The 24,948-nt window shown below is 44.5% G+C and overlaps 1 protein-coding gene across 1 annotated transcript; it reads left to right on the forward strand.

Annotated features, from left to right (window-relative positions):
• Nucleotides 1-2,301: 2,301 nt before the first annotated feature.
• SNX12 (sorting nexin 12) lies at nt 2,302-8,729 on the forward strand. Its single transcript, XM_072431246.1, has 4 exons — nt 2,302-2,581; nt 5,261-5,356; nt 5,674-5,798; nt 7,544-8,729. The coding sequence occupies exons 1-4, from the start codon at nt 2,357-2,359 to the stop codon at nt 7,644-7,646; spliced, it is 549 nt and encodes a 182-aa protein (XP_072287347.1). The 5' UTR covers nt 2,302-2,356; the 3' UTR covers nt 7,647-8,729.
• Nucleotides 8,730-24,948: the final 16,219 nt, after the last annotated feature.

The raw sequence follows: 24,948 nt of genomic DNA on the forward strand, positions 1-24,948 counted from the left end.
TGCGGCAAGCTGATATCTGACCGGCTGAGTTATGTAATAAGAGACAGTGGAAGGGGCGGTCGGAGTGAGGTTGGGAGGAGGCAGGGGCCAACTATGTGAAACATATATTGTATACAATGTGTAGATAGAGGGGCCCATTATATGACCCATACAGGGTGTAATATGTGTGAGAAGACAGAGGGGCCTCTTATATGACCCATACAGGGAGTACAATGTGTGGAGGTACAGAAGGGCCTCTTATATGACCCCAACAGGGTGTAAAGTGTGTGGGAGGGACAGAGGGGCCCCTTATATGACCCATACAGAGTCTACAATGTGTGGGGGTACAGAGGGGCCCCTTATATGACCCATACAGAGGGTCAGTCCTTGGACCGGTTCTCTTTTCTCTGTACACCTCCTCTCTCGGTAGTCTCATATCCTCCTTTGGCTTACATCTGTATGCTGATGACACCCAAATCTATCTGTCCCCCCCTGACCTGTCTCCCTCAGTCCTGGATAAGGTCTCAAGAGTGCACAATGTGTGGGGGGTACAGAGGGGCCCCTTAAATGACCCATACAGGGTGTACAATGTGTGGGGAGACAGAGGGGCCCCTTAAATGACACATACAGGGTGTACAATGTGTGGGGGGTACAGGGGGGGGCCCCTAAATGACCCATATAGGGTGTACAATGTGTGGGGAGACAGAGGGGCCCCTTAAATGACGCATACAGGGTGTACAATGTGTGGGGGTACAGAGGGGCCCCCTAAAGGACCCATACAGGGTGCACAATGTGTGGGGGTACAGAGGGGCCCCTTATATGACCCATACAGGGTGCACAATGTGTGGGGGGTACAGAGAGGCCCCTTATATGACCCATACAGGGTGTACAATGTGTGAGGGTACAGAGGGGCCCCTTATATGACTCATACAGGGTATACAATGTGTGAGGGTACAGAGGGGCCCCTTTTATGACCCATACAAGGTGTACAATGTTTGGGGGATACAGAGGGGCCCCTTAAATGACCCATACAGGGTGTACAATGTGTGGGGGTACAGAGGGGCCCCTTAAATGGCCCATACAGGGTGCACAATGTGTGGGGAGTACAGAGAGGCCCCTTAAATGGCCCATACAGGGTGCACCATGTGTGGGGGGTACAGAGGGCCCCTTATATGATCCATACAGGTTGTACATTATGTGGGGGTACAGAGGGGCCCCTTATAGGACCTTAATGGTTTTTATAACACTTTGGAGAAATTTGTTGCGCCGAGCCCCAATTCCTATTCTCATACTTTTATGGATCCCGCCAAGTCTGGATCCCAGATCCTCTCGCCCACTTATCTCGAACCCCCAAAGGCAGACATTCTGAATCTGGGTTCCATGGTACTCCACAGGTTTTTGGGATGCCTGAGCTGGGGCTGACTGTCCTTCATCACATGGTATCTGCATAGTACTGGGGCCAATGCCATCATCGGGGCCCACGCCATAACACCAATGATGTTCAAAGCTGTGTGAGGGTCAGACCCCCCAATGTAAGGTAAATTCTCCCACTAACCCCCCCCGTCCCCCGGAGCTGAAAGTTTTTTTAGGGGCTTTGGGCCCCTATATATACCCAGCTACCCTTAGGGTCAATCCTCCAATGACTTCCCTGGGGACAATGTAGGACCAGGCAGCCAATCAGAGCAATTATCTGCTGGTTTTATATGTGAACACACCTTGACCAGAGGAAGTTCTCCCTGTGGCCTGGTACAGGTATGGTGGGCCTGGCCAATGTCTTGGTTTATGTAAAGGATCCAGAGTTCCTATCCCGACACCTTCCTGGTGTTCCCAGACCCCTTTGATCCCCATGTGACTTCCTCTAACCCCATGTGGCCCCTCCTGAACCATGCGGCCCCTCCTATATTTACACCTGTATCTCTCTGCTCTGTATAGTGGTTACAATGTATCATTGTACCCCCCCCCCCCCCATACCCCCCAACCTATGCACAGTGGTTCCACTTTCTATTGGATTACCCCTCTAGAACAAACATGCCCCCCACTATCCCACCCCTCCTACACATGCTCTCTTCTAGATCCTGGGAATGTGGGGGTGTATTTCAATGCACTATATTCTGATCACCTCACTTATATGTCCAGTGCCTTTACTACTTCCTCACCCTCTTACACATGTGCGCCCCTCCCCCGTTTATTACCTCGTCACACATGTGCACTACCTACCCCCCTTCCCATACATGTGCTCAGTCTTTACAGTTCTCCCTCACACATGCGCAGTGCCCCTTTATACTCTCTCCTCTCACACCTGCGCAGTGCTTTCCCCGTCACACATGCGCAGTGCGTCCCGTGCTCTCCGGGTAATGCGGCTCGGCCTGGTGTGCGCATGAGCGGTGATCTCTCTGGGCCGGGTGTGTCGGTCGGTCCCGCCGTGTCTCGGTGCATTATGACGGACGCCACGGTGGCGGACACCCGCCGACTCAACTCCAAACCTCAGGACCTGACCGACGCCTACGGACCGCCCAGCAATTTCCTGGAGATTGACATCTTCAACCCGCAGACGGTCGGGGTGGGTCGGAACCGGTACACGGTGTACGAGGTCCGCATGAGGGTGAGTACCGGGGCCGAGAGGAAGGGAACCAACCCATCTATGGCGGTCACACAGACTGTGGTGAGGTACAATACACTCATTGTGTAGAATGATGACAGGAGTGATACCCATCTATGGCACATACACAGGCTGTAGGGTTGTACAGAATTCCCATCAGGGAGGATGATGAGAGCCCTATGGCAGATACATGAGCAGTGGTGCAGTACATAGAGGTGGGCACCACAGACCCTCCATGGGGCTCATTAAATCCACCGTGTGCAGAGCGAAAACCTCCGCTGGGTGGCTGACGTCCATCACTGGCACAATAGCAGTGGCGGTGTACATACCCTTCATCAGGTGAGGAAGATGACAGTGGTCCATGGCGGTCACACTGGCAGTGGTGGTGTACAAACCCCCATAGGGATAGGATGATGAGAGCAGTCCATGGCAGTCACACTGGGAGTGGTGGTGTACAAACCCCCCATCAGGGGAAGATGATGAGAGTGGTCCATGGCAGTGGCAGTGTGCAAACCCCCATAAGAATAGGATGATGAGAGTGGTCCATGGCGGTCTTACTGGCAGTGGCGGTATACAAACCCCCAATCGGGAGGATGATGAGAGCGGTCCATGGTGGTCACACTGGCAGTGGCGGTGTACAAACCCCTATGGGGATAGGATGATGAGAGCAGTCCATGGCAGTCACACTGGGAGTGGCGGTGTACAAACCCTCCATCAGGTGAGGAAGATGAGAACGGTCCATGGCGGTCACACTGGCAGTGGCGGTGTACAAACCCCCATAGGGATAGGATGATGAGAGCAGTCCATGGCAGTCACACTGGCAGTGGTGGTGTACAAACCATCCATCAGGGGAGGATGATGAGAGCAGTCCATGGCGGTCACACTGGAAGTGGCGGTGTACAGACCCCTTTATTAGGGAAGGATGAAGAGAGCGGTCCATGGCGGTCGCACTGGCAGTGTACAAACCCCCATAGGGATAGGATGATGGGAGCGGTTCATAGCGGTCACACTGGCAGTGGTGGTGTACAAACCCCATATCAGGGGAGGATGATGAAAACGGTTCATGGCAGTCACACTGGCAGTGGTGGTGTACAAACCCCTCATAAGGGGAGGATGATGAGAGCGGTCCATGGCGGTCACACTGGCAGTGGCGGTGTACTGTTACCCCTTATAGTGGGGGGATCACTGTAGACCTGCACCGTGAATTCTCCTTTAAGGGGGGGCTGTAATAGACAAGGCTCCCTCCCTGGTCACATTGCCCCTATCTGCACATACAAGGGGTACTTACCACTGGACTGGGATTCACCTTCATGACTAATGTACAGCCCGGTTTATGGACCTTGGGAGGTCCCCCTATATCTTATTTGGGTTAAACTCGATATGTGTCAGTGTAACCAGTCCTCTTTAATGCTGCTTCGCCCCATGTATTTACGCCCTATTCCCTTCCCCCACCAAGACAAGCAGGTAAGGTACATATCCAAGCTTAGACAGGGCTCTGTGACAGATCTGATTGGCTGTGGGCTGTCACGTGGGATGAGTCACATGATGCGTCATACCCGGAGGTATGGGGTGTGTCCTGTGGCTTCTTACTGCACCTATAGGGAAGTAAAGGAAAGGTAAGTATATACCCCAGGTTAAATGGAATCCACTGATTGGGCACTGCCTGTCTTTGGGGTATTATTGGAGAAATAGCTAAAATCAAATCTGCTAATTGGCCCCAAGGCCCCATCAATGTACCCTAGCTGGAAGTCACCTTGCCCACCTGACTACCCTCTACTCTGTTGGTTGTCTGGGCACCATTAATACAGACCTGTTATAGGAATAAATGGGGTGCTGTGGCAGTGCCCCATCCATAATACCCCATTGTGATAATACACAGGGGTGACACGGGCAGTTTTGGGTCATCTGGTGTACATATGAGTGCCATTGTGGGAGTACTCTGCACTTTTATATACAAGTGATAGTAAAACTTTTTAAGGGGTCATCCCGGGCCTGAGGTCTGCATGAAGCAGTCACATGGTTAGTGCTGGGTATTTCATGGCAGCTCCGACTGAACGTGGGGTGAGTGCCCAAAAAATAAGTATCAGGGTGTGGGACTGGGAGGAGTATCCCTGTGGTGCGTTCCCATGTGACCAGGACTGTATCATGTGATCTCTGCCATGGAATCGTTGGGGGTGGCCAGTGGTTAATTGACATGCAGGCAAAGCACCTGATTGGTTGGTTCTCCATGAGTGTATTTTCAGAGACCACATGACCGGGTGTCCCCAGGTGCAGAGTCCAGCGCTGAGGCTGAAGGTTTGGGTTAGCAGCTCTTAATGATTCACTTCAAATCCGCCGCATTGCAGGCGAACCGCTAACTACACGGATGTCATACATGTACGAAAGTCCTCATACCTGCCAAAACAATTTGTATTTCTTTCCATCTGGTCCCGGAACGAGGACTGTACTTTAGAAGAATTTATAGGTCTTGTCCCACCCCTAGGCTGTGATTGGACAGTAAATGGAGAAGCCTCAGACTGATAAAGTCATCCTTCTGTCACTCCGCTCTCTCCTACTGACACCATGTTCCTTGTTAGCATACAAAAGCTTCAGAACAGCTGATCCGAGGAAGCTACCAATTAGAAAATTGCAGATTTGGGGGTCACCATTAATGTGATGATTGATGTGAATTTGTTCCTGCAGACAAACCTTCCAATCTTTAAACTAAAGGATTCCTGTGTGCGGAGGCGGTACAGCGACTTTGAATGGCTGAAGAATGAGCTGGAGAGGGACAGCAAGGTGAGTGACCGAGACGCCATTGTGTGCTACCTACCTGTCTGTGTGCTCCATCTCCAGGTACTGCCAAAATATACACCTGGGTATCATTTCATCAGGCTTTCCTCATCAGGTGTAGGGGGGCAAGATAGTGCCAAGGGGGCAGTTTGCAACACTCCATAGTAATGGCCATGGCTTGGGAAGTCCTGTAGGTGTGGTGGTCAGGTGACCCCAGGGGGGCTGATTATAGGGAAATGACACCAATATCTAGCTTTCCTGATTTTTCGGTCTCACTGCGCTGATAGTGAAATAATTCCGATTGTTTTGTTTTGTTTCCATAGATTGTGGTGCCGCCATTACCTGGGAAAGCACTAAAGAGACAGCTCCCGTTCCGAGGGGATGAAGGGATATTTGACGAGTCATTCATTGAAGAGCGGCGGCAAGGCCTGGAGCAGTTTATAAACAAGTAATGTCACCCCATCTCCTATGGGTTTACTGCAAAGATATACACCGAGCCTGTCAACCCCCTTTCTTCTGTTCCCTATTTCCCTATCAATTCATGGAGAGGCCCAGCCATGGCATGGATAGCAAGGAATGAGACCCAATGTGCAATAATATTGGGGTCAGAGAGTGTACAATAGGTTTTAGGGTGCACCGGACCCAGGACTTGGCAGATATTGCCCCCCCATCTGACCCAGGACTTGGCTGATATTGCCCCGCCCCCATCTGACCCTGGACTTGGCAGATATTAACCCCCCCCTCCCCATCTAACCCAGGACTTGGAGGATATTAATAATATTATTTGGCCATGCACACCCAAGCCATCACACTGCCTCCGCCATGTTTTACAGATGATGTGCTATGCTTTGGATCATGAACTGTTCCACGCCTTCTCCATACTTTTTTCTTGCCATCATTCTGGTAAAGGTTGATCTTGGTTTCATCTGTCCAAAGAATGTTTTTCCAGGACTGTGCTGGATTTTTTAGATGTTTTTTAGCAAAGTCCAATCTAGGCTTTCTATTCTTGAGGTTTATGGGTGGCTTGCACCTTGCAGTGCACGCTCTGTATTTACTTTCATGCAGTCTTCTCTTTATGGTAGACTTGGATATCGATACGTCTACTTCCTGGAGAGTGTTGGTCACTTGGTTGGCTGTTGTGAAGGGGTTTCACCATATAAATGATTCTGCCATCATCCACCACTGTTGTCTTCCATGGACGTCCAGGTCTTTTGGTGTTGCTGAGTTCACCAGTGCTTTGTTTCTTTCTCATGATGTACCAAACTGTAGATTTTGCCACTCCTAATATTGTAGCAATTTCTTGGATGGGTTTTTTCTGTTTTAGCAGCTTAAGGATGGCTTGTTTCACCTGCATGGAGAGCTCCGCATGTTGTCTGTTCACAGCAAAATCTTCCACATACAAGCACCCCTCCCCACAAATCAACTCCAGGCCTTTTATCTGCTTAATTTATAATGCCATAATGAAGGAATTACCCACACCGGCCCATGAAAAAGCCTTTGAGTCAATTGTCCAATTACTTTTGAGCCTCTGAAATGTAGTGATTGTGTAATAAAGGTTTTAGTTCCTCACATATTTATGCAATCTTTTTGTTCAACCCACTGAATTAAAGCTGAAAGTCTGCAGGTCAATCGCTGAGTTGTTTCATTGAAATTAATTGTGGTGATGTACAGAACTAAAATTCCAAAAAAGTTGTCTCTGTCCAAATATTTATGGACCTAACTGTATGTTCATTGTCAGTTTGCTTTGACTTTGTAGTTGTTGTAGGTGATCTCCTAGTATGGCCCCAATTTGCCCCAAACTCCCCCCCTCCATATCATGCCCCAGTAGTCCATCCTATGTCTGTAGCTAGAAGGGGCAGTTGACGATACCAGGCTTGTAAACTGTGTGCAGGAGCCATTGTTCTTTTCACAGCCCAGAACTACATCTCTCAGGAGCCCTTTCCCTGAATACAAAGTGTGGTCAGGCTCTAGGAATTGGAGAATGAGGGTCCATAACCCAGCTGGAACATCACAGCTTGGAATATTAGTGATGCAGAGGCACGGTTGTCAGCTGAGTACAAGTCAGGAATTATTTTATGCACTGGAGAATCTTCATGTTTTGTCTCCATAGCATATATTACGTGTTTTGTCTGTTTTTTTTACCCTGGTCTACACTCCTTATTCATGTTCTGTTTTTTTTTTCTCTCCTGGCAGGATCGCAGGACACCCACTCGCCCAGAATGAGCGTTGCCTCCATATGTTCTTACAGGACGAAACAATTGATAGAAATTATGTGCCAGGCAAAGTGCGCCAGTGAGAGACCCGGGCACCCCCTGCTATTCCCCAGCCCCCCACACACCCACCATTGCCTGCAAAATTACATTTATTTTTACACTGAGCCTCCACTTCTCTCCTTTTTACAACCCCCTCAGTGTCCTCCATGATCTTCTTCAGTCTGTGTCACTTACTATCTCTCAATGCTGCTTGTTCAGAGGGCAGAAGGTCGCATTAAACAAATCTGGTTCACTTTCTGACCTCTCCCCTGGGCCTGGAGTAAGGGAAGTGGTTTATTCTGGTCTTTCCATATTGCCCCCCTTACCCTGATGATGTTGGTAGGCACATAGGTCGGTCGTTTATCTTTATAAAAGCCTTATTCTCTTAGCAGAATGTTCAAAGAAAAGAGAAAGCTGCTTCCCCCTCCAACCAATCCAAGACTCTGACAACTATTTATCACAATCTGTAAGCTGCAAACATCTCGGGTCTAGAAGTGATTCCAAGAGTCCATAGCCACCCTTATCATCATCATCATCATCATCATCACCACCAGTGTGTGTTTTATTTATGTTCCCAGCAAAGACCTCAGCGTGACACGGCCAAAGAGTGTGACCCCAATTTGTCCGGTGGTTATAATGGCTCCAGGCCGCATGCAAGGAGAGCGCCACCACATGGCAGTGGAAGGAAGACTGCAGGTCGGCTGCCAGGTAACTGCGGTCTACTGGAGAATGAAGGAGAATGAATTTTTTGAAGGAGTTTGAACCAAAGCAACTTACCTGAACACATGAGCTCCGGGCTTCTTATTTTGGGGAATTTTGCTGATTGTATTTTACTGTTTTAGTCCCAAATGTTCTCTGTGTGGGGGTGTCTAGTTGGTCAGCTCCAGGCATGTGACCAGTCAAGGATCTACCAATAGGGTTGCGGTAGGGGAGAGAGAACATTACTCATGATTTTGGGTTAGGGGAGGTCATGGTGGGCGTTTGTTCCGAAGGAGGCCTAGCCGTCTCTGATTTCCTGCCTGCACTGACCACTTCTTCTACTCTCAGCCCTGGGTTCATGAACGTCTTTGCTGCCTGTGTCCTTGTGCTGGAGACCATGTCTGTGTATATAAATATCTATATCTGAACACGGGACTCGGAGTCGTTACTGTCTGTTCTTTTATCAAATAAAGCTTTAGGGTAAAACAATGGTGGAACATAAAATCATATGTGGTGCAGCTTTTAGGTGTCTGTCCTGCACACCCTAAAAAATTACCTCGTCCTTCTGCCAGACCGGTGTAAAGCTACATACACACTTCCAATTATTATCGTCGGAAAACGAACGACGAACGTTCCTGCACGATATATATGAACGATCGTATAGCACCGATCCTCCACATAGAGGTAACGACACGATCGTTCGTAGATATTGTACACACAATAGATACGATCGTTTAAGCGATAGAGGAACTATGTGCACGACAGGAAAGTGAACGGACGTTCGTTCATCACGCATGCTCTGAACATGGACGATCAACGAACGACCGTACACACGAACGATGCTCAACGATCGTCGTCCAATCCGATCCGTCAGTCCGGTCGTTCGTTTCCAGCGACTTTCCTCGTTCGTCGGCGTCGTTGGTTACTTTTTTACCAACGATTTTTTGCCCAATCGATCGTTCGTCGTTCGATTGGAACGATAAAAATTGGAAGTGTGTACGCACCTTAAGTTTTTCTACTTCTATTCATAGGGTGACAATGCTGATCCAGTCTTTTGAAATCAGGATCATGTTGTCACCTTCGTATCAACTTGTGAGGACTGGAGCTCAATGTGCTGATAAAGGGCTGAGGGGGTTTCCTTCAGTAGTGGGCTCCTTTGTTGATCCTTTACATATCATTATGTTTTGTTTTATCTCCCGCTGTATTCGGATTTATTTATTACGCTAATTGTTTCCAGTGACTTTAGTGCTAAATTTCCTATTTGGAGATCAGACCGGGAGCCAAACCTTTTTTTGCTGGCTGACAACGCTGAGCTACGGCTTCTGTAGTGTTGTCAGCTTGGCGTATTCTGTCGGTTGGATCTCCAGGTAAGGAGCAGATTAGCAAACAAAAAATAGCATTTGCTTAGGAAAACTCTGCACAGTGAGAGCGTGACTCGGAATATACAGACAGATAGAGTTTACATACATTTTAATCTGTCAATAGCTGAAGGTCCCTTCATTCTACTTGTGATCTCCTGATCCTTTCAGAGTTCCATTGTATGCAAGTCCGTTATCCTGAGAACCCAACATGGCTGAATATATGGCAGTGGTATCACTAATGTACATGGAGGGTAATTGTGTGCACACTATCCTATGTGTAACCAGATCCTGAGATAATTGGGTTGGATTGGGGAAATGGAGGTCAGGCCCTCATTTTGGGGGAATAAGTCTGTGAACACCTGACCATCACACCTGTAGGAGCTTATTGGTATTCCAAAAACATGGCCATAGTTATAGATTCCCCCTACCCATGGCTGTCAACATAGGTTGCCCACGTGGGCAATCTGTGATATGTAGTTGCCTCCCTATACCATCCTCCACTGTTCTGGTTTTTGGGTTGTGGATGTGGGAATTCATCCTATTGGTGAGGTCAGGTACTGATTGTGAGGATTTGTCCTTATTGGTGAGGTCAGGTGCTGATGGTAGGGATTTGCCCCCATTGGTGAGGTCAGGTACTGATGGTGTGGATTTAACCCCCCATTGGCGAAGTCAGCAGCTGATAGTGGGGTTTTGCCCCCATTGGCAAGGTCAGGTACTGATGGTGGGGATTTGCCCCTATTGGTGAGGTCAGGTACTGATGCTGGGGATTTGCTCTCAACTGGTGAGGTCAGGGTCTCATGGGGATTTGCCCCCTATTGGCGAGGTCAGATATTGATGGTGTGGATTTGCCCCCATTGGTGAGGTCAGGGTCTCATGGGGATTTGCCCCCTATTGGCGAGGTCAGATATTGATGGTGTGGATTTGCCCCCATTGGTGAGGTCAGGGCCTGGTGGTGGGGATTTGCCCCCTATTGGCGAGGTCAGATATTGATGGTGTGGATTTGCCCCCATTGGTGAGGTCAGGGACTGATGGTGGGGATTTGCCCCCTATTGGTGAGGTCAGGTACTGATGGTGGGGATTTGCCCCCTATTGGTGAGGTCAGGTACTGATGTTGGATGAGAAGACCTGGCTCACCATCCCATATCATCCCAAAGGTGTTCAGTAGGGTTGAGGTCAGGGCTCTGTGCAGGACACTCAAGTTCCTCCACACCAAACTGGTGACCCCATGTCTACATGGAGCTGGCTTTGTACCCCGGGGCACAGTCATGGGGGAACAGAAAAGGATCTTCACCCAACTGTGACCACAAGGCTGGAAGAGCCCTAATTGTCTGCAATGTCTTTGTATGATGGCAGATCACCAGGACCTTCACTGGGGACACCTGGACTCCATCATTTGAGGAGGGAAGGTGGCACATACAGTGACTGTGATAGTCAGGTGACCACACATTGTGCTGCCTATATAATGTGTCATCTCACATTATCAGTGTTCACCATACAAACCTTACTAACAATACATATGTCTAAACCAAGGCTCCTGGTCCTTCACATTAAATTCCATCTGTTAAGTCATCCCTTAGGAATTGTATGAACTGCCCAATGCCCCAGGAGGGTCAATGCACCATTTGTTTCATTCCTCTACAATGCAGATTTGTTTGTTGGAATACAATGTTTGACTCTGCATCACAGTGCCGATTTGCGTTACTGCCATGCGATGATATATATATATAAAATATAATATATATATATGTGTGTGTGTGTGAATCCTCAGCGTCCTCAGTGATTTTTCAAATTTTTTTTTTTATTGTTTATTTATATTGAACCAATTTAGCAGATACAGCTGTATATGATAGGAAACATTTGTCAACATTAAACAGTAACAAAACATAGAAACCAATAAATTAACTATCCGTTTCATTTACAAACACTGTATGAAAGTGACACAAAATAAAAATATACAAAATCAGTAAAATTCTTAACTAAAAATTATTCACCCAGTCAATTCCTCTGAAATTTGCTGACAGATGATGGAATCTCTACAAGTCTCCTAAAAGAACAATGACTCATTCTGCCACCTAGTGGCCAATCTTCAAAAGTGCACAGCTGTCACAATAGGAAATGAAGGGGAATTGAAAGCAGAATCATTTATAAATGGTGCCCTTTGATTTATATTAAATAAAATTTAAGTTTTTATAAATTAAAAGCGGTTATGTACATGAAAAGGGAGTTGAGTGTTGGATCTATAGGCATGAGGGACTTAAATTCAGCAGAAAAGGTAAAATCATGCCAATAGAATCATGTTTGCTTGAATCGTAGTACTGTAGTCCCTTTGATGGAGGCGATCCTCATTGTGCATATTGCTGTTGGTTCTATGGAACCATTGGGACACTGTGATGGGGCAATGCACAGTTTGAGCACTAACCAGGTGAGAGACTTTTTTTTTAAAATATATTTTTATTGACTACTGTTTAAACAATATTAAACATGGTAAATACAAGTTTTTACACATTAGACAGAAGGAAGAAAAAAAAAGTGCAACATTTGCAACAGCGGTAAAGAACAAACACATTTTTTTAAATAGACATAACAGTAAAACAAATCAAAGTACTACTGTATAATATACATCACGTATTCAGCAGTAATAGTGCAAAACTCAGGCAAAAACAAACTCACAAAATAATAGAAGAATCATTTACTAGTTCTCTTTTAGGATACCATGTAGTATGCCGAAAACGATTGTACAATTTTGTTTTGTTGGCTAAGTTTAGAGTGTCAATAAAACTTTAAAACTTTCAAAACTTTTGGATTTTTTGTGTAAGGAAGCCTCCATCCATTTCATTCGGAGCAATTCTTGTAGTTTAGTCATAAAAAGACGCATCGTTGGGGGAGTAGAGTCCAACCAACAATGAAGAATGTTTTTTTAGCTATGAGTAATAACGCTAATCGTTTTGTTCCTCTGGCACTACGTACACCTTGTAGTTCCACCAAACCGCAAATTACCCATTCAGGTGTAAAGGGTATATAATTTAGCAAATGCCTGTGAATGTAGGGGACCACCTGTCTCCAAAATTGCCTGATAACAGGACATTCCCAGTAATTGTTGTAGAGTGTAGCCGCTTGGGCCCCACATTTAAAACAGACATTCCCACCTGAGAGACCCATAAAATAGGTCCCCTGGGGGAAAATATAATTCCTATGAAATAGACCAGGGGTGTCAGACTCTGGCCCCCAACGGCCTTTTTTTTTTGGCCCCCAAAGGAATCCTAAATATGAACTGCAGCTGGTCCGCTGCTGCATTGAAATATCACCGCTACTACAATTCCCGGCATCTCTCACGTCTGTAGACCAGCGGGCTCTCTCCCTATGTGTGGCCCCGCATTGGGACTGTTTTATAGACAGAAATAATGCCAGGAATTTTAGTAGCGGCGCTATTTCAATGAAGAGTTTCAGCGGCGGGCCACTCATAAGATTTAGCTTAGTATTGGCCGTGTCTGGCATTTCCAGCACTCCGCCTCAGCTTTTCCTTCCTACTCCAATCCATGGACTGGAATGGTTGGATTTTATAGAAGAATATTGTTATTATTATTGTTACCCTGTGCAAAAAGATTACTATTCAAATTTAACTCAGAATAGAAAAAGAGGCATGAGATTTTTTCTTAAATAAAAGTAAAAAAAATGTTATGCCTCTTTCTCTATTATAAGCTTGTTCCAGATTGAATGTGAAGCAAAACCTCTCAGTTTCCGTATGAAAAGGTTTTATATCTAAAGGTGCGTACACACTTCCAATTTTTATCGTTCCAATCGAACGACGAACGATCGATTGGGCAAAAAATCGTTCGTAAAAAAGTAACCAACGACGCCGACGAACGAGGAAACTCGTTGGAAACGAACGACCGGACCGGCGGATCGGATTGGACGACGATCGTCGAACATCGTTCGTGTGTACGGTCGTTCGTTGATCGTCCATGGGCTGAGCATGCGTAATGAACGAACGTTCGTTCACTTTGCTGTCGTGCACATAGTTCCTCTATCGCTCAAACGATCGTATCTATTGTGTGTACAATATCTACGAACGATCGTGTCGTTATCTCTATGTGCAGGATCGGTGCTGTACGATCGTTCGTAGATATCGTGCAGGATCGTTCGTCGTTCGTTTTCCAACGATAATAATTGGAAGTGTGTACGTAGCTTTATGAGAAGAAAACATTTCAATAAATTTCAAGGTTGGCCCGCCACTTCGTCTAAGTTTTTAATTTTGACCCTCTGTGTATTTGAGTTTGACACCCCTGCAATTACCAAAAAAAAAACATTTCGCTGTATTGAACCGCAGGTATGGCCTTCCAGGATATTCAGTAAAATTTTGGAAACTGTCAAACTAGGAAAATAGTTCTGCCATTTTGCTATACTTATTTCAGAATTTTCATAATCCAAGTCAGTTCTAAGAAACTCACATCGTATAGAAATAGCATTTGTGGGGGGTTGAGGAGATAATAACACGTATCCAATGGATTCAGCCAATCACGTAGAGCCTACCGTCGTGCTATCTGTGCCGCATATACTCTCACTTGGATCAGTAAGAAAATATTCTCCATCATAAAGGGAATATGCCTTATGGGTAAGTGGATCAATTAGTAATGTAACAGAGGTTAGATTGTCTCAACCATAGTCCTATGTTAATAATACAGTCTAAGGCCAATTTTGAGGGGAATACCAAATACCTAACTGAATGATTTTTGAATGTGGGAGAAAACCGGAGTACCCCCACACAAACACAGGGAGAACCTGCAAACTCCATGCGGTTAGTGTCCTGGCTAAGATTCGAACCTGGGACCCAGCGCTGCAAAGGCCGGAGTGCTAACCACTGAGCCACCTTTATGTTGCCCATATAAATTGAGTCTTTTGCAAAAAGTGCCATAGTTGCCACTGGGAATAAATTAAGAGGCTTATTAGTATTTCCTGCGGCAAAAGTTCTCCATGTGTATGTAGGAAGGCCATGGGGTTCTGGTGGGGGTATAATAAAAAATCCACCTGCAAATTTGTGTAAAAAGATGTTCCGTGTATCCAATCTTTCAAAATTCACAGCAGTGCTGCTTGGTTATATAATGCCACATTGGGTACATTTAACCCCTTGTTTGTTGCAGGATAGTGCGACTGGCTACTATGTGTTTGCTACCCCAAATAAACGAACGAAACAAAAAATTGATTTGTTTTAGATTTTGCGATAGCAGAAAAATTGGCTTATCAAAATTTTTAGTATATCCTGATATTTTCTCTTGAAAGGTGTTCTTTATAAAATGTAATGAATCCTTCAGGTTTGCAAGAAACATCAGGATATCATCTGCAAAGGCATTTATTTTCATTTCCAAAGGTCTAAATTTTATGTTGGAGAATCTGGAGTCAGCCTCTAATATACACAGAAAAAAGGGTCCAAGGCAAGATTAAACAATAATAGGGACAGGGGCCACCCATATCTCGTTGCACTATCTGTGAGAGTTGGTTATTTACAATAAGATGCGTAGTGGGGTGGTTGTAAAGAAATGTTATGTATGTTTAAAACCCTGTGCCAAATTGTCTATGAGCAAGCAAAAAGTGTAAATAAGGCCAAAGTATCTTGCTTTATAATGCCTTTTCTATGATATTTACATGATTTTTACTATAGCAGAGTGTAGTGGCTGCAATAGCTGTTCTAATTCCTATGAAACATGTCGGTTTTTAAGGAATCCCAATTGATGAGTAGTCAATTGACCGGGTAACATAGGCTGTAAACGATTTGCCATAATCTTGGCCATTACCTTGTAATCGGTATTGAGTAAGGCAATTGGACGATAAGAGGAGGGACCGTGTCTTTATTAGGCTTGGGGATTAGGAAGGTATGAGCTTCAATGAAATTTTGAAAATATATTTGGTTATCCAAAATACCATAATAAATCTCCAGCAGGAGGGGGAGAGATCTGACTCCAGTGGTTCTTAAAATTCAGCTGGGAGTCCATCCGGGCCCGGGGTTTTACTTAAAGGAAGAGTTTTGATAGCCCTCTCAATTTCTTCAATACATATAGGTGAGTTTAACTGTTCTTGCTGAGGTTAGGTAAGTCTATGAGTTGTAAGAACGCTGTTATGTCGGCTTCTGCTGGGGGTTGTGCGGAATAAATTTGTGTGTAATAAGTCTCAAAGATGCTGAGAATTTCAACTTGTTTATGAAACTTGGCACCAGAAGTATCCTGTAAAGTATGAACGGAGCGTTTGGGTTTTTGAGGGGACGCCATTTTCCCTAAAAGTGATCCTGTTTTAGTACCCCAATGATTAAATTTGTATTTAGTATTACATGCTTTAAGCACAGCATTGGTATGTAAATGGTTATCCAAAACCATTGCCGCCTGTAGCCAGGCCTGTCTATTAGAGTCCGTGGGGTTATTATTAATATTATTATTATTATTATTAATAAACAGGTTTTATATAGCGCCAACATATTACGCAGCGCTGTACATTAAATAGGGATTGTAAATGACAGACAGATACAGACAGTGACACAGGAGGAGGAGAGGACCCTGCCCCGAAGAGCTTACAATCTAGTAGGTGAGGGAATTTCACACACAATAGGATGGAAGATATGTAGTGGTGGGAAGTAATGAGGGTTTCATCTGACAGAAGAAGCCGGGTAGGCAAGTTTGAAAAAATGGGGTTTGAGCGCTCTTATAAATGAGCAGAAAGTAGGAGCAAGCCGAATAGGACGAGGAAGACCATTCCAGAGAGTTGGTGCAGCTCTAGAGAAGTCTTGTATCCGTGCGTGTGATGAGGTTATGAGTGAGGAAGTCAGTAGTATGTCATTGGAGGAGCGGAGAGAGCGGCAGGGGGAGTATTTTTTAACCATGTCAGAAATGTAAGTGGGACAATAACTGTGGAGGGATTTGAAGGCAAAGCACAGGAGCTTAAATTTGATTCTAAGGTGAAATGGAAGCCAATGGAGAGAACTACAAAGAGATGCAGCGGAAGAGGAGCGGAGGGAAGGATGGATGAGTCTGGCTGCAGCATTCATAATAGATTGTAGAGGAGAGAGTCGGGTTAGTGGAATACCAGAGAGGAGGATGTTACAGTAGTCCAGACGAGAGATGATAAGAGCATGTACAAGGAGTTTGGTGGTCTCAGGGGACAGGTAGGGGCGGATTTTGGAGATGTTGCGTAGGTGAAAGTGACCGGACCTGGAAATGTTCTGAATATAGGGGGTAAATGAGAGGGCCGAATCAAAGGTGACATGGGACCTATGAGCCGCTGCCACATTGTCATATAGTAATTTACAAAGTTTCCTACTTTCTACCCTTTGCCTGATCACATTGGAAGAAATCTGACCTCGCATGACTGCTTCTCCTGTTTTCCACAGTAGTACCGGGCTTTTCCAGTGTTGGATTTTATCATCCTGGAAGTTAATAAAAACCATTGAAATTCCCAAGAAGAAGACAAATATGTGGGAAAACGTCACCTAAGGTTTTGAGTGATTGGATGAGCCAATTCCAGATGCATGGCCACTGGGGCGTGATCCGATAGAAAAATCGGATGGTATACTGTTTTAGAAATTTTTTGGAAACGTGTATGTAGGGCCAAAAAGTAATCGATGTGGGCAAAAGTCTTGTACACTTTAGACCAGCACGAATATTCCCTATGTGTTGGATTATGAGTTCTCCAAGTGTCTAGGAGTCATAGCGATTTAAGTGGATTACACTTCAGATCTATCCACGCTTGGGTCTGGGCCTAAATTAAAATCCCCTCCTATATTAAAATTTGGGTAGTGCCCAGAAAGCAATCATTCTGGAAGTTGTGAAAAAAGTGGGCATTGGGGCCATTGGGTGCATAGATATTAAGGAATGAATAAGTGGTACCCTGAATAAGTACTTTGGCCCGTATGTACCTTGAGTTTTGGTCTATTTGTACATCAAGTAATTGGTAATTCAATTACTTTTTAAAGATTATAGCCACCCCTCTCTTTTTCTTAAAGTAGGAGGACGCAATCACCTCTCCTGGGAGCGCAAAGTATCTCCTGATTTAGGATAAGTTTCCTGCAAAAAAATAACATCTGGGTGGAGAAAGCGTAAGTGAGCAATCACTTTACGTCGTTTAATATGGTGATTGAGGCCATCCATATTCCAAGTTATCAAATTAAGTTCCCCTTGAGTGAATGATCAAGTGTAGTATTTGAGTCATTCATTGTGCAATATCACCCTGGAAAGTGTCAACTCTAATAGAATGTACACACCAGTTATGGGCAGGATCGACCCGGGCTATTCCTCCTATTTGAAAACTACAAAAATCAGAGTTAGATAAGTTGCAGAACAGAGACAACATTAATATCTCCAAAGAACAAGTCAGGAAATAAGCATGCAAAAACTTGTAACTAATTTGCCAAACATTTTGCACTGTAAACCTTATTTTTGTTTCTATAAGAAAACCTATCAACATCTTTTCTTTCCCTATATAAGGGAAGGCACAAGAAACTTGAGAACATTTTTAGTGTGTAGTTGCTGATACTGGTATAAAGGGACCATTAACCATGAGAAGTTAGCAAAAGGACCAGAACCAGCCAAACAAATAAACCATCTGAAAACATGTAGTTGCTGATAATGGCGCAGAATAAATTTCCAACTATCATATAATAGTAGGAAGACCAGAATCAGCAAAGCAACCAACAAGTATATATTCTTAACCTATGTAGTAACATCGCATTCATTAAAGCAGTAACAGAAAAAAAGTGCACAAAAGTAATTTCCAGATGAAATTAAACAAAGAATAGTTACAGTCCAGGTGCATCATCTGGGGTGGGTAGAGCCAGGGTTTCCTGATAGAGCAGACTCCGGATCATCCAGCAGTAAGGCATTTCCGTTCATTGTAACTTGCAATTTTGCTGGGTATAATAAAGCAAAGCGTATGTTCTGTCCCATCAGAAACTTGCAAGCAGGAGGAAAAGCTTGTTATTGTTGAATAACAGCACTTGAGAAATCCGGGAAGATGAGTATTTTATATCCATGGACTTGCTTTTTTTATAGGTAGACAAAATACATTCCTTGTCGAAAAACTTTGCAAACACTGCACCTGGTTTGACATTGGAAATGCGGTCCCCCGGACCAATACGGCGTATGCGTTCAATCATGCGCGATGACAGCGGTTCCAGATGGAGAGCATGCATCAGATCCACTGTGATAAACTTAAGCAGATCTGGGTATTTGTGAGACTCTGGGATCCCCAAAAACTAAGTTGGAACGTCGGTTTCTATTCTCCAGGTCCTCATATTTTTCAAAAAGAGACGATAATTGGTTGGATTGAATAATAATGATGGATTGTTGTGCCAAGACTTGGTCTTCCAAGTCGCTAACTCTTTGTTCTAATTCAAATACATGGGCAGTATTGCTAGAGATTTGCTGAAGTGTTGCATCAAGAGAGGATTGGAGGGTATTAAACTTCTTATCAAAATAAGGTAATAAAAGATTGTAAACCTGTGCTGTAGAAGAGGAGGGTAACTGTGACCCTAAAGCCGCATACACACGTGCAATGTGTCTTTCACGATCCTTTCCAACGATAAGAACCACACGATGCATGAATGAGTGTTGTACATACAGCAGCGTTCTGCTCTATGGAGAGGGAAGGGGGAGAGCGACGGAGCGGCACCCTGCTGATCACTCTCCCCCTTTCCTTGCATTAGGATCGCTCGTCGTTCATCGTTCGTGGATCCGCCAGGACGGATCCAGGGACGATAAACGACGCGGGCTGTACACATGCAAGATTCTCGCCCGATATCCAGCCGAAGACTTTGCCTTATTTTGCCTGCCCATCGTGCCGGGGGTAGAACAAGTAAGATATTTGTACAACCCCAGAAGGGTCAGCGAAACAGCGGCAACACCACAGCAAAGAACACAAAATACACAAAGCAGTGAGAAAACTTTTTGGAAGGCAATAGCACTACTTTAAAAAAATAAGTAGCATTTAGAGGGTCCACGTACAATGTGTAAGACTTTTTATAGTTTCCTAAGGGAAGAGAAGCGGGAATGAGTCCCTAGGTCAATATTAGTGGAGATCAGTAAGTTTGTGAACATATTTTTCAAACTTCCTTCCAAAATGACCCCAGGTTGGGACATGACCCAAAAATTTACATCAAATTTCCTTCACCGGTTTGGCATCTCCAGCACCTGTTCAGGAATGCGGGGTAACAGCGGTCTAAATACTCCAAGGTTCTGTACCATTCGGGAAGGAATTTATACTTCATCCGGTTATCGAGGTTTTGTGTGAAAAAACAATAACTCAATCTATCTGATTAACGGTAAAAGTGAAATTAGATTCTTGTTCCCTATCATATATAAAGTGGTTTTGTGAACTCTCTATCAATATGGAATACATTTGGGAGAGCGTACAGTGATTTGTCTCAAGGGGGGTCAGTAGATCTTGGGGTGCAAGAGCACCAATTCTACAAATGGCTCTGGGTATTAGGTAGTTGCACCAATTTAAGTAAAAGTTACAAAGAAGAAACATTGGTTGGGTCTGGTGACACCACAGGTCCGGTTCTTCCTCTTGCATTAAGCGGCTCCTAAATTCTGCACCATGTAATGACAAAACCCGACTCCCTGCACCATTTACCTGTGAGTCTATGGTGGAACCCTGACAAGGCTGTAGGGGACAGGACTGAGCAGGGATATTGAATTTTATTTTTTTTATATTCTGTGGAGGAACCCACAACAAGCAGCAACATTGATAATCACTATGAGTCCTGCAGTGATAACCTTCATGACACCCTGCATGTCGCTGGGCACCATTGATGGCCATGTGGATGGGGACCGGGGCATCTCATGGGAGGGCAAAGGTAACCCAGAGGGGTTTAAAACTGTAATTAAACATTAGAAATAACAATGAGTAAAAATGCAGCTAGACCTCCACTCATAGCAGTGTCATTCTTCATCATTTTGCTTTAAATTGCCAATCTTGCAATTATTCCAAGTGTTAGGGTGACAACCCTCTGTGAGAACTAGCAATGTTGTTGTCCCGAGCTATGTCCGGCCTGAAGTGGCTGAGGGTAGTCTGTAGGATATGGATATAAATATTTATATTTGTTTATTTTTATCACCCTCCATGTAAAGTCTGGGATAATATAAAGAAAGTGAGCAGCCACCATGCAGACATTGGACACACTTGGAATTATTGGATATCACAGATGTTCGCGGTGCCTGGATCAGTTCATATAAGACATTGTCTTTTTAAAGCTAAACTTAAACATAACAATCCTTCAAACCTCTGATGTGTGATTTACAAAATCATTCAGGCAGCATTCAGGCTGTTGCAGTTTTATGCAGTAGAAATGGCAGCCCATGTGATACAATGCAGGTTTCCACAGACCTATAGAATTATTTCCAATGTCGCACATTGCATCCAATGGTTTGGGTTGGCGATGTGGGTTACATATGTGTACGTGTGCTGACTGCCTGGTGCATTGTGACATGCGATATCACAGGTGTGTGCAATCAATGTGTTGTCACAAGTACAAAGGTATAGAGTTAATCTCATTGTGTTCTAAGTGTCCATTGGCTGCATTGCTAGATCCAAGGACAAGCTGAAATGCATTGTTTTCATTAAGCTCACACCTGCTGGGTAAAACTGGGACATGTTGCATTTAAATGGAGTGCAATGGGTTCCATTGTTTCACCACACTCTGCAATACTCATTAAGGAAAATGTTTTATAAAAAATATATGCAAAGCAATAATGGGTGGACATACACTAACAATGGTGCAAGTGCAGCCTGAAATAGATCCTTTATCTCCATTTTCTATAATGTGGGTGAACAGGGAGGGGGTTCAATGTCAGCCAATCAGGTGTCTATTGCATAGAACAATCACAGCATAGCATTACTCCTATCAGCTGCTGCTCACTTCCTGCACTTACCTATCAGGTGGGTGGCTACCGATAATATTCTATGGGGCAAATGTGTGCTGGTCAGTGTGCATGGAGGATGATGTGGCAGGAAGGTAGGACAAACATGTGGGGTGTAGGATTTGTTTTGTTATTTGATTTTGATGAAAACTCTAAAATCTTATAATTGTGTAGCAGAATATTTGACAATATAAATCCCCGGACCCCAATGACCAACCAGCGACCCCCAGGATATATGACCAGGTAGGGCAGCAATGGTATGGATACAGTTGTGAGAGTGCCAGCGGTGTACAGACCTCATATATATTAGGCAGATTTGTGCAACAAACTTAATTCCTTTATATTGAGATTATGGGGGGCATTATATCAATATTTAATATTTATCGGAGCACTGATATCAGTTTAATGTCTGCTGCACACCTATGAGGCCTTCATGCAGGAGCGCAGTCAAGGGGGCACAAGGAGGATTTCTGTACCGGCCCCAAGCAAAAGAGCTTGACTTTTGCAATGGTGGAACTTTTAGACATGGACAAGGGGAGCCCAGGAAGTTCTGATTGGGATCCTGCATAAGTGTGTGCTTGATGGTTAAAATGTGCCGGCGTTTGGATGGGTTGATGACTGTATGGCAGCACATGGAAAACATGCACATACTAATGTTCACTATTGGCATGCCACAGGTCTAGCAAAGCATGTTAGCATGAAGTTTAAAATATATGGCTTTGCACCACAATAATGCATGAATGTGAAACTTCGAATGAATATATTCCACCCAACCCCCTGTACGCAGATAGATACCGACCATGCACCCTTTGCACATTTAGTTGCATTTGTGCAGGGGTTTAACAGAATCATCTATCAAATGCATTTTCTAATGTATTTATTGTCAGAATGTTTTTTTAATATTTGTTTTTTGAACAATTACATGAATTTATAATAAACCCCTAAAAGTTTGTTTGTGTCCCAGAATCACAACAGGAAGTGAGAGAAAATCTCCGTACGTATTCAGGGGAGTTCCTCTGTTGGAAGATTAACTCTTAACTTTTGTTGTCAATGTTGGCACTACATAGGGGTGCACTTAGGCATGCAGACACTGTGCACCCATAGCTGCGGAGGACACAAACCGCAGTTTTTGCTGCTGCAGTGCTACGTCCAGAGCAGCTGCCAGATTTTACCCCAGCTGTTTATAGGGCAGAATGACACTGGCAGAGGAAACCTTCCAGGTCCAGGCGGTGTCCCTTCTCCTAGTTTCCTGCATAACACAAAGTATTGAAGGAACGGTGAAGGGAGACAGCCAAACTTCCACTATAGGGGTCTTACAAAAACAGTGTTGGAATCGATCTTACAAGGTCTGCAGTAATGTATATCTTACCCATACTGGGTCACTGACTTATTATTATTATTGCAATATGCATAGAACTGGTATGAGATAATTCCATTTTTTTTAATCTTTAGTTTTACTTTGAGCGAGTTCACAGAAAACCATGGAAATGGATGAACAATGTCATTCTACAGAGGAAGCGGATATAATATTAAATATAGATCCCGTACCCCAGAGCCCTGGGTGCCGCATTGGTATCCACCAATCACAGATTCCCGCACCAGCCCTGGAATCTACTGAGTGTGATGATGATCCACTGCTAAGGGAGGAAGATTTGTCTGTGGCTGTCCCTGATGGAACCCACCAATACTTCAGCACTCCCTTGGCCAATAAAGATGGCGCTGCATCTGGGGTTGGCCACCATGATGGTCTACCAGAATACAAAAGCTTCTTCAATGTGGAGTGCGAGGAAATTATTCAGCAGCTGCAACAGAACTGGAGCGCAGGCAAACGAAAGCTGGAAGAATTGGATTTCTCTACAATTGAAGCAGAGCCATCCCCCTTCTGCTGCAGTTCTGTTTTGGATGATACAACATTCAGGGTTAAAAGGAGAAGAATGAATGATCCAGGTGAATGTGTTATGCAGTTGAGTTTTATTTGTGAAAGAAAAAGTATATTCTTATATTGTATTGTGACAATTATGGTATTGCTAGAAATCCCAGAACTGGTGCAAATATTTAGGATTCAAAATCTGTAGAGCATGGACGTCAACAGGGAAATCTATCTGGAGGGTAAATACGAAAACCAAATGCCCCATATTGGCAGGGAACACCACCAAGTGTCAGGGGAAGAATATGAACAATAGCGGGAAGGGGAAATGTTATGCAGCTTGCAGGGCACCATATGGAAATGCAAATCTGTCAATATACAGCTTTGTGGTCTCTTAATTTTTATTTGTTGCAGAAATATTTTGCAGTAAAATGTTAGGTCACCTGAACCCAATATTTCAGCCCTGAGTCATTAGTAATAGGTTCAGTCCATTTCCCTTATATTACCCCAAAATTTGATTAAGTTCATGTATACCAAAACTGATTTTATTTCTTTGTTTTTAAGATTCTTCTGAAACAATTGAACTTCAGTCCTGCTCAGTTCAACACAAACACAATTCTGCCTGTCAAAGTCTTGAAAAGTCCGTTGATGGAACTCCCAGATTGTCATCAGAACCCAAACGTAAACTGTTTCTGATGACCAGCAGACCAAGCCATATAAAATATAATACGGCTTTGGTGAGAAGAGAATCTGCAGCAGGCGGTCTGCGAAGAATTGTCTGCTCTCCTAGAACATGCAACACCAAGGCCAAGAATTCGCCAACAATGCCCTCGGAAAGAACAGCAACTAAAAGGAAGAATCCCGAGGAAGTTATGAAACTTCCACAGGATGAGATTTGTGACAGACCTGATCTCAACTCACAAGGAGATTCCCTGCAGCCTTTGGAGTTTAGAAGTTCCTTTACTGCAGAGTGTGAGAACATTTACAGGCAACTTAAAACGTATGATGTGTCTATCATTGACGCTGAACCCCTACCAAACCTGTCCTCAAGTGTTACCTTTATGTCTCAGGTGGAAAGCAGCCTTTCCAAGTTTGGTGTTTCTCAGCTTGATCTGGAGAAGATGAACTTCTCTGTCACGGAAAACCAATCTGTCGGGGATAGTAGACGTTCTATACAGAAGTCTGCAAACCTTGCGCTGTACGGAAGTGGGACAGAAGAACCAATGAAGGCGACCACCGAGGACACGGAGAACATGCAAAGAACATGCCAAAACATTATGAAAGCTGCAGATGCCACCCATGACATAGTGACCATGTGTGATGAGGTGAAAGCTGCAAATGCCACCCATGACATAGTGACCATGTGTGATGGGGTGAAAGCTGCAGATGCCACCCATAACATAGTGACCATGTGTAGTGGCATGAAAGCTGCAAATGCCACCCAAGATATAGTGACCATGTGTGATGGGATGAACGTTGCAAATGCCACCCAAGATACAGTGACCATGTGTGATGGGATGAA

The sequence above is a fragment of the Pyxicephalus adspersus genome, chromosome Z (assembly GCF_032062135.1).
Source record: "Pyxicephalus adspersus chromosome Z, UCB_Pads_2.0, whole genome shotgun sequence".
NCBI classification, from domain to species: Eukaryota; Metazoa; Chordata; class Amphibia; order Anura; family Pyxicephalidae; genus Pyxicephalus; species Pyxicephalus adspersus.

Bases quoted from the DNA above. Each gene is read 5' to 3' on its own strand.
- SNX12 (XM_072431246.1), top strand. From the start codon at position 2,357: ATGAGCGGTGATCTCTCTGGGCCGGGTGTGTCGGTCGGTCCCGCCGTG. The intron at 2,582-5,260 runs GTGAGTACCGGG...TTGTTCCTGCAG, and splicing joins TGTACGAGGTCCGCATGAGG to ACAAACCTTCCAATCTTTAA. The intron at 5,357-5,673 runs GTGAGTGACCGA...TTGTTTCCATAG, and splicing joins AGCTGGAGAGGGACAGCAAG to ATTGTGGTGCCGCCATTACC.